Below are 15,647 nucleotides of genomic sequence, written 5' to 3'. Positions count from 1 at the left end.
CGTCTTACAATAAAGAAAAACTAATAACTTTTGCGTTATTTTCTGACGTTGCTCCCCTTTGCTTTTGCTGTTGCCCTTTATTATCCCGCAGGATACATTGTTAATGTTGTTTTAACATTTTTAAAACAAGATACTGTACTGGCACATAACGATATGTGTAAATGTCTGTCTACTCAGGCATTTTTAAAATTATTTTCAATATTTTCTTACATCGTTTGTCAAGTTTTTTGTTCTATTTGTTCTATTATTAATTTTTTAACAGCAGCATATATTTCCTCTAATCACTGGATGCAGATAGCAAACATTTTGCACATAACAGACATGTTTATTTTTTGTGTTATTGCTTTTTTTCACTGATATAACAGCTTTTAATCCCATTTTACATGCAAACAGTGACAATAAGGAGATTGTTTTATCTTTAAATATAGGTTGTCATAACTGACATTTTACATGACAGATTTTTTTTATCTTAACATGACTATTTTAATTTTTCCTAGAATCCCCCCCCCCTCGCTCCTTGCTGTCTTCTTTAATCAGTGCTTTCAGAGTCCTTGCAGAGCTTCTGACCTCTTGCTATTACTGTGCTGCTTGCCTACAGCATGGATTCTAAAACCCTTATGTATATATTTCAAAATATATTTTTTCAAATGGGTGCAGTTTCATTTCTTCAACTTGCCCTGTTGCCCTTGTTCCTCAAGTCCACCCACTCACTGCAGACACTTCAGCATCTCTGCAGCTGAGAAGGAAGACGTTCAACCAGCGCCTGATATGACGGTTTTGTTTAGACAAGAGCAAAAACACGCAAATGAAAGCTAACAGAGAAACACAACACATAATAAATGTTGTGTTTCTTAAAAAGAAGACAAAAAATGAACCGCAGTGAAAGTCTGATGAATGTGTGAGAAAATAAATGAAATATCAATAAAATAAAGTATCTTGAAACATAAAACCATACCTGCACACACTGACACACAAATGAGCGCAAATGTTCTTGTGGCTGCTCTGCAGCAAAAATAAATGTGCAAGAACAGCTGTATCTTTAGTGACAAAATTAGTAAAATAACTACAGAGTGTAGACTCTCTCATGTGCTTTTAGAGAACAGACTGTAAAACCACACCTCTGTCATAACCAGACTGAATATTCAAAATGTGTTTTCAAAAATGAAAAACATTAACAGAAGCATGTAGACTTGTCCACATGCCACAGCATGAAAGTATGACATTAGGTTGAAGATGACATTTGCTGACTTCTCCGTTTGGTGTTTTTACAGGAAGAGCATTAAATCAGAGGTAGAATCTTCCTCTCTTTTCCTCCGCCCTCAGCAATGCAAGAGCACAAAAAGGTCAGCTTTTGCTGAATCTCATGCTCTTCCATTATTCCCTGCTGTTACCTTTACCCATACAGTCAAAACATTTACACAAAATGACAGATTCTCAAACTGATTGAATCTGTTCAATCTTGAATTGAACCATTGAATCTGGACCACCACACTGGCATAAATTATATTAATATTTATATACACTGGCATAAATTAATGTTGTGTATTTCCCTGTGATTGTGGTGTCTCCACTTAGACAGTGCCCCACAAATGAACTGACTTGAGTGTAGGTGTAAGGTTATGTTGCATTCATGTGTTGTTGGAAAATTTGTTGTTTTTGTCACGTTCATGTGTGTTTTTTGAGTCATTTTTCCCATCATTCCAAAACAACAGAAACAGTGTAGCTAAAACAAGCTACCGTAGTTCAATAAATGTTTTTCCCGTTCGGCCCGCGGCCTAAGGTGTGTTTTGCATTTTGGCCCCCTGTGCGATTGAGTTTGACACCCCTGATGTAAATGTTTTCCAACTAATCTGCCATTGAAGCTCCTTCTTGACTAAACACACATCTGCAGGTAATCAGCAGCAGACAAGGTGGGATTTCTTGAAAAAAGCAGGATGCCGGCCCTCGAGATCTGGAATCTGAGACCCCTGGTGTAGGTGATTCAGGGTATGCAAGCAAAATAAATAATTCCCCATCATGCCTTACCTTAATTGATCAATTAAGTGAGTTATCCTTTCAGTATTTTAAATGCCTCACGTTTTGTCTGCACCCTGAATCCTTTCACAAATAACAATATGACCATTGGTGGTTTCTCCAGTTTTCACTCACCTATGCACTGAGTGACGGATCTGAGTCTCTCCAGCAGCTCCCCGAGGGCCATCTCCTCCGTCTTCATCCAAAAGATCATCCTCCAGAGGGACAGTGGAAGACCAGCTGCCCAGTCAAAACACCCTTTCTTTGGAAGTAGAGACAGCTTGCCTGCTGTATTCCCAACACTTCAGATAGTGGATGATGAAGTGCAAGGGAAGAAGGGGATCGGCGTGACGAGCCCAGCAGAGCAGAAGGATCCAGGGAGACGCAGCAGGATGAGACTAGCTACTGTCTAATTCTGCTAAAAGAAAAATGTAGGATGGAGGCGGCGATCGAATGGTGAATCCCACCGCTTTCATTTAAAAAGGCGGCGAGCCAAGATGATTGAGAAAAATAAGCGCCAGAGGATAAAGATGCTGGAGAAGCAGATGATGGAGAAATGCTGAAGATGGAGTCCAACACCTGAATGATGGGAAATGCGATGGAGTTGGATAAGGAGGCAGCCTCCCTCAGACATGCATGTCTCAGCCTCAGCATGTATGATGCTGCAAACCTGTGCACGCTTGGCAGAGAGGAGGGGGAGGGGAAGTGAAGGTCAGCCTTGCAGAATCATGCAAACGCTTGATCCAACAGCGACAGCCAGTGTGCAGGGCAGGCACAGCAGCTGCGTCATGGTCTGCATCCACTGGTTATGTTGCAGTGCCACCTTCTGACCACAAACGGATGTGACAGCGTAGAGCTCTGCAGGAAGAGGCTACCAATAAAACATGCATGTATCAATCTTTAAAGAGTCACTATGGCAACAATTAGGTTTTTAGGGTTTTTAACCTGTCCTTGTAGCATTTTTCTAAATATGGAAGACATATAATGAAAATTGTTATAATTCAGGAGCAGACAAAAAGTTTGTTGGCGTTACGTAGAAATTATAATTGGAGGGCAACAAGCTCCCCGCTCCATTCTAATGCAGACAAATAGATCCATGAACGTCTTTGTTTTCCCTGTCTGAGCTGGAATCTGGATCAGAACTCCACGGCTGGATACCTCTGACATGACTCCACATTTCTGTTGCATCAGTGATGTTAGGATGGGGTTGTGAGGGGCTTTAAGCTAGAAGGAGAGAGTGTAAACAAAGGGATGATGGGAAATCAAAGCAGACGGTTTTGCTAACAACTCAATTTCTGACAAACTCCTGCCGCTCTGCAGAAACTACGTTCTAGAAAATGACAATTTTTTTTGTAATTTTGGCTAAAAACAGCATAATTTAAAATAAAAGACAACTAGGAACGCTTTTAAAATAGATTAAAAGATGAATGGAGTGAGACTTTAAAAAATCTGGAAGAAATTGTAAATCTTAGTTTAAAAAAAGAAAAGGACAAATATATTTCTATTAAATCTTAAATTTAACAAATTTGATCACATTTCTTAGAAATGATAATTATGAGACAGAGATTTAACCCTGGAGAACCTAATAACACATTTCTTCTGGGCTTTTTGTTTGCTTGATCAATTTGGGGAGCAGCAATTAACAGCAGCTATGATAAATAAGTAAATAGAATTAAAGTGCCAAAATTTGACCCCTTGGGTTCTCCAGGGTTAAAATGAAATACAAACATGACTGGATGAAAAAAAATCCAATAATAAACTAAGGAATGTCATTTTTTTTTCCAAATATACTAAATTAGAAAAAGAAAATAAATATAATTAAATGATTCTGTAATTATTTTTCTCCTGTAACGTAATGTATAGCTTAAGGAATCAGAGGGTATACTTTCTAAACATTACAAACAATAAATTGAAAAAAAAAGACTAATCAAACTTGTCTTGTAAAAACTGGTAAAAACGAGAACTTACTGACAAATACATTGAAGTTGCTTTGCAGAAGAAGAAAATGCAATCCAGTTGAATCGACGCCTTCTTTGTGGCAACAAATTCAAATAGCAGCAAACATGGATGAAGTGAAACTGTAGTTTTAAAGGAGTTTAGGACATGATTTGAATGGCTTTTTTGTTGTTTTTTTATATAAATTCAAATCTAATCTTCCTCCAAAATAGCTGCTACAATGTGTGCAATCTCTCCATCTTGATTTGAGATTAAGATTAAGATTAAGAAAACCTTTATTAGATAGACTTTGGTCCTCTAGGACAATAGTCCCCAACCTTTTTCAGACCACAGACTGGTTTAAATTAGCCGACACTTTCAAAACTTTCCGAACGGGGTTGAAGTAAGGATTTCTTTCCAGTTTCTGAAAATCTGTTTTCAAAATAAAATGCTACTGCACGAAATTCAGTTTAAAATAAGTCTTTCATAAAAGTCTCTTTACAGAAGACGAAGGTTCAATGAAACAAAAGTTGTTGATTTGTAGTTGTTACTGATTTGTAAAAATTCCATAAAGGAAAAATTACATATTTTTTTCCCACAGAATGCCATTTTAACTCTATCCAGGCTCAGATTATCTTTCAAAGCAAAAAGATGGATTATGTTTCGTCTTCACATAAATCCTCATTCACTGGGTATTTTTTTTCAACACAAATGAACATTTTCAATGATAAAGTTAATGATCGAATGACAACCTAATTCAGCTTTGCTGTGGGAAAATTCTCAAATGTTCTTTTTACAAGTTTCCACAGATTAAGTCTTCATTCTCTGTAAAATGTTTGAACTTCATGATGAAGATTTTTCCTTTAACTTTCAAAGTGGAGGCCAACAACCGGACACTTGCTTCAGTTATATCTGACTTTTAAGGTGGATAAATAAAGCAAAATAAAACAATGCAACTGTCGTAAAACTGGTATTTTCTAAATAAAATATAAAGGTGAATCCACCGTGTCAGCAACTTTATTATCTGCGTGGGAAACAGTGGAGAGTCTGTCGCTGCGTATTGGAGCAACAACTGTTACATGAGAACAACTGTCTATAATTCTGTATGTCGAGGAAAACTCTGTTTTGTCAGTAAACATCAGTTTTATTGTTCTTTGAAGTCGAAGGCTGTAATTGGGTTTTCTCACTGGCTCCTTTCTCCCCAAAGAAACTTTCCAAATTTGTTTTGTTTTGTTTTTCTTTTTAGCTTTTGGCTGCTAGCTTAGCAATCCAGGTAGCAGATAACTGCTTTAAGTTATGTGAACAAGATAGAAACTGGCATCTTTCCCAAATAAAACTTCCTTCAGGATCAGAAAATATACTAAACAGAATAATCTAAGTTAGTACATGCATTTCTGTATTTTTCAAGTTGAATTTCTTAATTTTTAAACCTTAGTTTGTCACCCTGTAAAGGTATGATAAAAACCTCTATTAGTCATTGTGCTTAAAATAGGCCTATTTCTCATACAAACAATTCTCAGTTGAGTCATTTGTTCTCTATTGTAAATATGATATTTTGGAAAATATGTAAAACATGACTAAACTTTTCTGGGATACGTGTGTTTTAACACTACACAGATAAACTACAATCCTTAATTTTACATAAAACTTTTTAAATAAAGTTATTCCAGACATTTACATCCACATGATTCTAGTTAGAGAGATTGATTCAATTCCTTTAAAAGTCTCAACAATTTAACCAACATTTTTTTTTATAGAGTCATAACCTGAAAGCAACAAAGGGCATCCTGATGAATCATCACTGTCTGGAAATCCAGACGAGTTAAAAAAAACAAACAAAAAAAAACCCCTAAAAGGACAACATTCAGTAAAGTACTATGTAGTGACAAAGAATTTTAAAAAAGAAACCTTGATCAAAAACTGTTGAATTCAGAGCAGGAATTTACCTGATCAGAGGCAGAAACCTTCAGACACCTGCGAGGAGGGGAGGCAATAACGGGCTGCAAATGTCAACACTGTCGGTTTGCATCTGACATTAAAACAAAAGCAGAACAAATCAATCACCGGATCAATTATACACTTGGAAGTGACTCTTAAAATAACCCCAGCATCTGAAGGAAATAGTCTCCACTCTCTTTATTACAGGCAGAATGACAATACAGTGCTTTGCCCTCGTTTGCTACAGACAGGCTGGCAAAAAGTCAACATGTGGACCTTTGAAAATTTATCCAAAAAGAGGAAGAAAAAAAAATCTCAGAAATCTTTATTAATACAAACAGTACCATAATACTAAAGGTGTGATGTGAAGCATGCTGTTCGGAGCACAGCAGCCAACGTTTCAGACCTTTGCCGAGCTCAGGAGTGACCGCATGAACACCTGCTGTTGTGCTGATGGAGTTAGAAAAAGCGGTTTGACATTCTGATGAAAGCTGGTGCAACAAACCCACTGACAGAGGCCGACACCTACTCACTTCATTCCTAGTCAAGTTATTTGGTCTTTTTTTTCCTTATTTCCCACCCACAATCTTCTTAGAAAAATAACTGGTGAGGAAAAGTAAATGATAAACTTTCTGCTCTCTAGGCTGCTGAAAAACAAAGTGCAGTGTGATCTATATAGTGAGTCTACTAATCACATATTATCGTTCTCATTTTGGTTACAAACTTGAGCAAACATTCTAACAGAGTTAAAACATACGAGGAGAATGATGAACAATTTCCCCACCGGATGATGCAAATACCACACGCTGAATACTGAAAACGCAGTATTTCACCAACACGGTGATGTCTGTAATTCAAGCACCATCTCCTTTGAGGTCAGGATGTCAAGCCATAGAGGCTTAGATTGGGGGAGGTGTTACTAAAATTTAGACTTTTTCAACCCCGTAGAAAAATATTGAAAACTTGTTCTTAAATCTATACAAGCTGGTAGAGATGGCAATGTGTGTGAAAATAAAACGTAGAAAAATGCTCTCAACATTCAGGACCTCTAGGGTTAGTCGTTTTCTCTGCGACCAGAAAGGTCTGTTATAAAAAAAAAAAAAAAAAAACACGATATAAGCTCTGTTTAAAAATGCAGAAAAGATATTGATCCATGATGAGCTACAATCATCAGCTGGAGGACATGATGGACAAGTCAGTTCGACATTCTTAATTTGATTGTGACGTCGCCGATTCAAGTCTTTCGTCTCCCAACGACAATCTGCAGTTTTATACCATCTCTTACTGAAATATAGAAAACTTCTTAAGTTATACATAAACAGTGACTGACATCAATAAATTCAATACAAAAGAACCCATGTGTGGAGACAACCCCTACAGAACGTTATTACTGCGGCGTGTATGACACATGGATGGCATGGCGGCAAATAAACAAAAGAAACATTTTCAGTCTCGTCCCTATATGGCCACATGGTGGCAGGAGAGAGCACGGTGCGCTTGCGGTTCCACAAGAGGGATAATGGTCCAGCATGAAGGCAAGAGACGTGACAAAGTGTGAGAAATGATAGAAAGGTGCTGGAGCGGTTTCTATGAATTAAGGCAGGTGGCTAAAAATGCTGCGTCCCTTTCTTTCTGACTCCTCCCCTCAGCTGATGCGTATGTGTAAGGCTTCGTAATAAACCAGCTTCGCTTTTTGAAAAAGAAAACTATTCTCCTTTGGCTCCCAGCCTGCTGCTGCTGCGTCCCCGGTAAGGCAGAAGTGTATCCGATACAAACGTACGAGAACAGGCAAAAAATCATGCATACTCTTGCGCACATGCACACGCACGCATACATACATAAAGGGCTGAGCGTGACGGCTTCCCCCTTACTTGGCCAGAACATGAGATGTAACTGATATTTACAAAGAAGGGGACAAAAAACAGGCAAAAGATGAAAGACAGTTCCATATAATGATGGTTCCACTTTACAAAAAGAAGTCTGAGTGGAGTTTGAAGACGATGAACCACGAAAGTATGAAAATAAGGAGGTGTAGCTCAGAAAAAGCACATGGTGAACTGAGCGTGATGAAAGTTTGGATCTACAAATCCTCAGGATTTTTTTCTTCATCTTCTCCACAAGTTCAAGAGATTCCCAAAGTTTCCAGACGTTTGTTTCTCTACACAGAGGTCTCCGGTCCGGGAGCGTAGTAGGCGAACCCCGCCCCCGAGAGGCGCAGCACGTACGAGCTGAGAGAGCACAGGTCCGCCGCTGCCCCGTCGGCCAAATGAGCCAGGAGTTTGTGGGGGAGGCGGTCGGACCTGCGGACGGGCAGCCTCTCTGCGGCTCCGAGGTTGAGGTGAGAGGATTCCGTGCTCGGGCCTTTGCAGGAACGCCCAAAAGACAGCGGAGACCACTCGGCCACGCGATGGGGCGACAGCTTGTCATGTTTCTGCGTGGAGATAGAGTCCCATCAGAGGAGAAATTAAAACTAAGAAGAAATCACTTTAGAAGAGCAGAAACATGCAGAACAAACACGCAGGTTAAAGGAGATGTGACATTAGAAAGACAAACGTGTTCTAAAAGCTTAAGCATTTAATATAGAAATGACATATCGTGATGCAAAATGTTAGATGACGCACACTTTTATTTTCACAAATATATACTCTATACTTTTATACCTTACCAGATAAAAATTTATATTTTGCCAACGATTGTTTTATATAAATACTTACAGTTATTATTTACATTTTTAAATATTTAATTTGAATTTAAAAACTTACATTTTAAAATGTGTACATTTTTGAAAAATTGTGAGAACAGAAAGCAAAAAATAATTTGGCTTCTTAAGATAAATAAGATTACTTAATAAGTGACATTTTTTGGTGCATTCACACCGAATGCGACAAGTCCGTCAAATTCGTGTTTGCAGCCTCTCATTTCCCGACTGTCAAATTTACTGCTTGTAGCCTTGACGTCCCTGCTGCGGGGCAACCGCCAAAATTGTTCTGGAATTTATTCGTTACCACATTATAGAAAACATGGATGATTTTGCGCGAGTAGCTGGGTTTATATATTTTGGAGAGCTATACAGAGGCGCCGGAAAGCACGTCGCCTTGTCTGGGTTCCACAGATCTTCCACTATCTCTAGGTGCGGGTTTTTCGTACAGACAGCGGGAGCTGTGCTTGGATTACAGCAGTTTTAAACGTTACTTCTGTCTGTTTGTAGCCCAGTTTGAGCAGTAACCCGAGAGGAGATAAATAAAAATGTGGTATCTTTTTATTTTTGTCTTAATGAAAATAAGAAAACCATAAGCCCATGAAGCTGGAGCACACAGCCGCTGCGGTGATTGATCGCAGCTGCTGCGCCACGGGCCACTAGCTTTGCCGGACTCTGAGCAGCGACGCTCGCTTGCTCTGCTGGACCCCGGGTAGCAGTGCTTGCTACGCTGTCTACCAGGCAGCTAGCTACCCTCACGGCCCCAGAGTATCAAGTAAATGGATGGAAGTTCAGGACGAAAATCCTCACATCGCACGACCATATTGATTGTTTCTACCCTTTGATCTAGTCACTGAAAACGTCACAAAGCTGAGTCCCTGATTGGTTAGCGTTCAAGCTGCCCCTTGCTACGCCCGATGCCCAAATTGTGCCGCGCCACATCAGATCATGTCTTTACATTGACTTAACATTGAAATTTGACGTCTCTGCCTCCTCCCGGTATGAATGCACCAAAACCCACTCAGATAAAAATAATGTTTCTACTGTTTTTACCATTTTCTTGTAGCATTTAACTAACAACAGAGGACATCATTTAAAATATTAAGCCTAAAATAGTAATTCTAAATATTTCTTTATTTGAATTGTTAGGATTTAGGAGAAGACGAAAAAAATGCATTTTGAAAAACATTGTGTTTGTGACGTAGAAAATACACCGGACGGGCCACAAGCTCCATTCTGATGCATCCATTTGGAGTCAAATAGATCCATGAACGTCTTTGTTTTGCTTGTTTGAGCAGACATTCGGATCAAAACTAAACGGCTGCATGGCTCCAATACTGCTTGCCATTTTGGTTGCACTAGTAATGTTAGGTTACACTGCAGCAACAGTCCCAACACAACTTAGAAATGAATTTATGATGAACTCCTGCCGCTCTGCAGGAAACTATGCTGTAGAAAATGTTTTTTTTTAATTTTGGCTAACATTGCCACTATCATAAATAAACAACCACTGGGAGCGCTTTTTAAAAAAGGTCAAAATATGATCAGAGTGGGTCTTTAAAGTTTTAAAAACCACATTATTCTTAAAAACTATTCGCTAAATGGATTCTTTTGGTTCTCAAACTTTTTTTTTTAATTATCTAACCCACAACTCCATGCTACATGCAGCAAAAAAGCAACATGGCGGCAGCCTAAAAAACACCCCACACTCCCTGCATGCAGTTACCATGGTGACCCTAACCCACTGGCAGGTGGGGATGAGGTGGGGGAGGTAAGGGTTGCTGAACCACGGATTTGTGTCTGCGAGACGTCACGAGTTGTAAGAGGGCGAAGCAGCTCCCTGTCACTGCCTCCACCTTCAGCAGAGGAGCCGGGAACCACACGGCCCTGCTGCGCCGCCACTGGCCTTACCTTCAGTGGCATCAGAGACAGCTTTAAGTTTTGGGTCGTCACATAACATGACAGATCTACGCTTACTAAAGAGCGGACGGAAGCACTTCAGTTGCGTTTAATTCTGAAAAAAAGCGCAGAGATGAAACCTGACAACTTTTGTAAACATGTGACTTCAAGTCTTCCAGATATTTTTATTGCTGATATGTTTAACTTTTTAACACCGGAACTTTACGTTTATCCAACAACCGTAACTATTTCAACTTTTACGCAAATAATGTGATTTAGGCAGATTTGGAGGCAGAGAAAAGCAGCTTTGAACCGTTGTAAAGCCAATATGAAAAGCCACTTTTCTCCACATCAGAATCACCTGATTCACATTGATTGCAATAGTGATTGAAGATCAAAGAGCGTCTTTTATTTAGGCGGCACCGGCAACATCTTAGGTGTTAAAAGGTTAAACTAAATTTTGTCCTATACTTAAATTTGTATCTTCCATATCTTCCATCTTAAATAAATACAAGATAACTCTAGTTTAAATGTTAGTCAGTGTTAAATGTTGTAAAGCTTAATTATGCAATTTTAAGTATTGTGCTTCAGTGATCTTTTAACTCCAAGTTTCCATTTATATGTTTATGTTAAGGAAGGTTTTGCAGATTACATTTTTTAACTATATCAGCTAAAATTGCCTTTTCTTTTGTAATTTTGTTCAGATTGAACATTGACTGTATATAGAGAACTGGACAGAGCGAGAGTGATGTCACCCATGGAAAATGGCGTACTTCCAGTTCCAACTAAATTAATTTTTCCATTTTTCCGCAATACGGACGTCGTCATGTTAGAGCTAGATATCCTGGGTAAGCCGTGATTGGTCCATGTCGGTCTTAGCCGACATTTCTATGGTAACCACTCACTCCAATCAGTGGTGAGCTTGTTGGAAGGCCACACCCCTTCTACTGAAAGCAAGCTCAGGAGAATCTGTTAGAGTCCACATACTTTTATTGAGGCATCTGATTGGTCAGTTTATAATGTGAATAATTTGCGCTACAGCAAAAATATTATAAAATAAAAAACGTGTTTAACAAGAATATGTTTAAAAAGGCGTCAGTGTCATTCTGACAAAACTATTTTTTATTTTTAAATAGAAATCTATGGGATTCTGGCTTTCATGAACCAGCAGGTACTTCCTGTTTCAATGCTAGGGGGGAGGTGGTCACTCAGTCCAGTTCTCATATACAGTCAACGTGATTGACACAATTATTTCGTACAATAAGGTTGAGTTGGGGAAAACCTTGCAGATTTCATGTAGAAAAATTGGACATTTTTCTAATTAATATTTCCTAAAAACTGCTGAAACATCATTTACCAACATAAAGGACAAATTGAGGATTTGAAGTTGATCTGGTGTTGTCCATGAAAACTTCTTCAAAAGACACAAACCACTATTTACCAGACCTGCCTTATAAACCAAAGCTTGCTGCGCCATTGTAGCTGGTTAGTTGTACATTATTGTTGTTTTACATGTGGCTTCTGTTGGCCATGCAGCCATGCTAAGAGGTAAAGCCTTAAAAAAATAGTCACCTCCTCTTTCTGCTCCTCCCTTGTCTCTGTGGGCCAATCAGAAACTCATTCTGCTGGAGGACTGAGAAAGCATGAAGATGGTGGAGGGCTCCACAGTAAGGCACGGGCGGGTGGACTAGTTACCCCACAGGGGAGATGAGTGCAAATCACACATGAAAAGAGGAAGAGGGGCGATTCAGGGGGAGGAAGGAGGTGGTTGGGATAAGGGAAAAAAGGGAAGAAGAAAGGAAGTTATGGAGAAATGATTATGGTGAGAAAAGTGATGAAAGAAGGAAAAAAGGGAAAAGTATTAATAGTTTTAGTAAAGCCTTAAACTAACTTGTATATAATCTAATGCTGTCAAAATGTGTAATTTCAAGTCTTATTCTAGTATTTTGCAGTTGTAAAATGTAAAGAATCACTTGTACTTCTCCTAAAACCAATTTGTTCTTGTTTAAAGGCATTTTTGATTATTAAAAAAAAAGATTTTCATCTGTAAAAACGTTTTGCACACGTGTTCTTTCTGCAACCCTAACAATCAGATTGCACGATGTGACTGCAGTGAACTGAACCATAAAAAGGGCTCCATCGAGCCAGACACCCTTTAAGATCATACACAGCAGGTCTTCTAATGTGTGCACAACACAGTTCATTACAGTCATGATGGAAAGATCCATTCCATTGATCGGTGTGACGCATAATCAGATTACATCACAAATCTGAGGCTAGAACTGGAGTTTATGTCTATAGATCTGTGGGAGAAAAAAATGTGTGCGTATGTGGTGTTATAAGGACCTAAGATATTTCTAAAAAGAGGATTTTTTAAAAGTACAAATTGTTTACATGAGTGGAAATCATTTTATAACAGCAAAAAGAGTAAAACTCCTCAGTCTTTGACCCAAAGCCAGCCTTGTGCCTCTGTGGGGATCGTACCTGTGCATGTTCACTGGCTGTGGGACAGACGGCTCTGCAGAGGACCTTTTTGATGACATCTGGCAGCAAGCTGACTGTAATGAGGAGGATGATGCTGAGCCATGCCGGCCCGCTGGAAAGCATCTGCATAAAGACGTAGTACATCCTCTGATAGTTCAGGAAGGGCCTGAGCAACAACAGAGAGAGAAGAGGGCTTGAAACCAGAGCAGCATCAGTGACCTCACTTATGTTAAGGCTTGGATCTAAGGGGATGCAACAGCTTGCAACAAGGTCAGGACGAGACATTAAACAAATACAATGAAGCTTTCATTGAAATCACAGTCAACTGGTAGTACACAGATTTAAGGTAAGATTTGCTAGGGGGAGCGTTTTTTTTTTGTGTGACATTTGGATGCCTAAAATGTCAGATTTACTATTAAATCTTTAGAAATGAGTTGACTTTGGTTTGAAACACTCATAAAATAATTTTTTTTCTCTGTTTGACTCAACCCCTGGGGGAGAAAATAGCTGCATTTTGTGGTTTAACCCCCAATCCTACCCTTTAATGCTGAGTGTCAAGCAGGGAGGCAAGAAGTCCCGTTTTAGAGTTGTTGGTAAGACAGTGGATTTAAAGCCACAACCTCCCAGTCTCAGGGCAGACACTCCCCAGCAGGCCGCATGGCTGGTGTCTAAAAGGAGTTCAAGGTCTTACACTGTTTTAAATGGAGATTGGTACCTGCAGTTTGTGAATAAAAACAGAGAACTCTCACAAATGTTTGTGGCAAGCCTTGAAAACATTTTTAGTCGCACTTTGATGAAAATTGTGTTTTGAATAAGTTCCTGTGGTATTTTTCTCATAGTAAAGGACACATACCAAGAAAATTAAGCTTAATAATTAGATTTCTGAGTATTTTTGTAGTCAATTTGTTGTGAATCAGGAGCAGATGAAAAAAACTGCTTGAAAGAAAATACAAGTTCATTGCTACACGTTTCCGCCCACAATTCAGAGGTGAATTTAACGATGACCACTCTGCAGAGACTATGTCTTAGAACATTAAAGATTTTTTTAAATTTTGGCAAACAGCATAATCATCACTGGGAATGCTTTAATATTAGATGTTTGGAGTGGATCTTTAGAACTAGACAGAGACGCACAACAATAAATTTCATTTAGACTATTAGAATACTTAAAGGAACTTCAAGACCCACCTATTTTGTGTTTTTGACATGTTCTTGTAGCATTTTGTCAGAATAAGAGGAACAATACAAAAAACATATGATTAAAATTGTTTTTGACTCTTTCTTAATTCAAATTGTGTTGGATCAGAAAACCAGATGCTAGAAAAAGCTCAGACTAATGACACAGCTACTCAAATGTGCGATTGATTGCTGCTTGTTATTATTGCGCAGCTAATACTAGCATGATTCTTTGAGTTCTCAGCAACAGGGATATGGTTGGAGCAGGATTTTAATATGAATGTTCTAAATTCCAGCAACATAAGGCTGCTTTCTACATAAAAGAATGAAGAACCTTGCAGGTTTTTCCAGCGTTTTGCCGCCTCGCTTGTTGTTTGCAATTTGTGGCAAGCTGTTGCAGCCCAGTGACACATCCCTTACGTAAATCAAAGCATGTAATTACCAAATGATGCCACCCCAGAGCAGAGAGAAAATCACATAAAACAGTAAGGAGCCCCAGATGACAAAGTGATTGATCCACGTCCAGTGGTGTGTGTCCAAGGCAAGCTGAAACAAACACAATTTATGAAGGACAAACAAAAAAACAGGTCAATAAAACAAGTGGGTTTCATGCTTAGTGAACACAAGGAAGCTAGTATATTTATGCTTTTTGTGACACACCTTGAGTGTAACAGTGAAGACGAGTACAGTAAAAACAAGAGTGCCAAATGTCCAGTTCCCAAACATCTGTGGAGAAAAGCAAGAAGATAGTTAGCGGCCTCATTCACCACGACTGATAAAGCTTCCTATGATGGTGCCGTGAGGCTGCAAGCATTAATAAATAAGGGAAAGACGAGCCCCAACTATTTTTCAAGGTTAAAGAACTTTAAAAATACAAATTTGTATTTCACTACAATCTAAGATCCTAATTAAGCCAAAACATCAGTAATGAACAGATGGGATGGGAGCATGAAAGAGGAAGGAGGGCGAGGAGACGTGGAGATCAAGGCCAAGAACTACTTAACTTATGTAACCACTACAAGTGGTTATTTCTACCAAAAAAATTCCCACTAGGCAGAAAGGGGCCTTGATTTTTTGCACCATTTTAAAAAAAACACAGTAATATTTTGTTAATGTATTGTTTAAAGACCCACTCCAATCTTCTTTTGAGATATTTTAAAAACTATGATCTCTTAATTGTGGTTATTTAGCCAAAATTTAAAACTATGTTGTTTTCGAGGACTGATTCTGAATCCATCTCTGAGTGTGGACACGGCTGTTGGCATGGAGCAACAACACACCCTTTTAAAGTCCCTCTTTGACAAATAAAAAAAAAAAAAAAACGTTTCCAGTAGTATTTTAATTATGATTAGGAAGCTTTTAACCAAAAGCCCACAATCTAAATGTTGATCTGAAGGCTCCGTTTCAAAAATCTCCTCTGAGAGGGCGTGGCTTTTGGAGCTGAGTAGCTCCGCCCCTGATCCACTCCCTGTCCAATTATGATAGCTCTGTATCTCGCTAGGGT

At 38.9% G+C, this 15,647-nt stretch overlaps 2 protein-coding genes across 6 annotated transcripts in view; both read right to left on the bottom strand.

The window, feature by feature from the left end:
* mcf2lb (mcf.2 cell line derived transforming sequence-like b) overlaps positions 1 to 5,929 on the bottom strand; it is a 49,510-nt gene extending 43,581 nt beyond the window's left edge. The window contains exon 1 of the mRNA XM_024287294.2: positions 2,149 to 5,929. Coding sequence (XP_024143062.1) covers positions 2,149 to 2,227 — 79 coding nt within the window. The 5' untranslated portion in view covers positions 2,228 to 5,929. The remainder of the gene's footprint in view (positions 1 to 2,148) is intronic.
* A 140-nt stretch (positions 5,930 to 6,069) lies between these two features.
* The window catches only part of LOC112155581 (probable phospholipid-transporting ATPase IH), a 43,885-nt gene continuing 34,307 nt past the window's right edge, over positions 6,070 to 15,647 (bottom strand). For 2 of the 5 annotated variants that reach the window (XM_024287299.2, XM_024287303.2), the window contains 5 exons: positions 14,804 to 14,869; positions 14,586 to 14,689; positions 12,968 to 13,133; positions 12,056 to 12,170; positions 8,180 to 8,317 (listed from right to left, as the gene is read on the bottom strand). In XM_024287299.2, coding sequence (XP_024143067.1) covers positions 12,093 to 12,170; positions 12,968 to 13,133; positions 14,586 to 14,689; positions 14,804 to 14,869 — 414 coding nt within the window. In that variant the 3' untranslated portion in view covers positions 8,180 to 8,317; positions 12,056 to 12,092. Of the gene's footprint in view, positions 8,318 to 10,476; positions 10,496 to 12,055; positions 12,171 to 12,967; positions 13,134 to 14,585; positions 14,690 to 14,803; positions 14,870 to 15,647 lie in introns of those variants that run through there. The other 3 variants (XM_024287297.2, XM_024287298.2, XM_024287300.2) reach the window with 2 other exon arrangements.

This window comes from Oryzias melastigma, linkage group LG21 (assembly GCF_002922805.2).
Source record: "Oryzias melastigma strain HK-1 linkage group LG21, ASM292280v2, whole genome shotgun sequence".
In the NCBI taxonomy this organism is placed as follows: Eukaryota; Metazoa; Chordata; class Actinopteri; order Beloniformes; family Adrianichthyidae; genus Oryzias; species Oryzias melastigma.
This window is presented reverse-complemented; position numbering and strand designations above follow the sequence as displayed.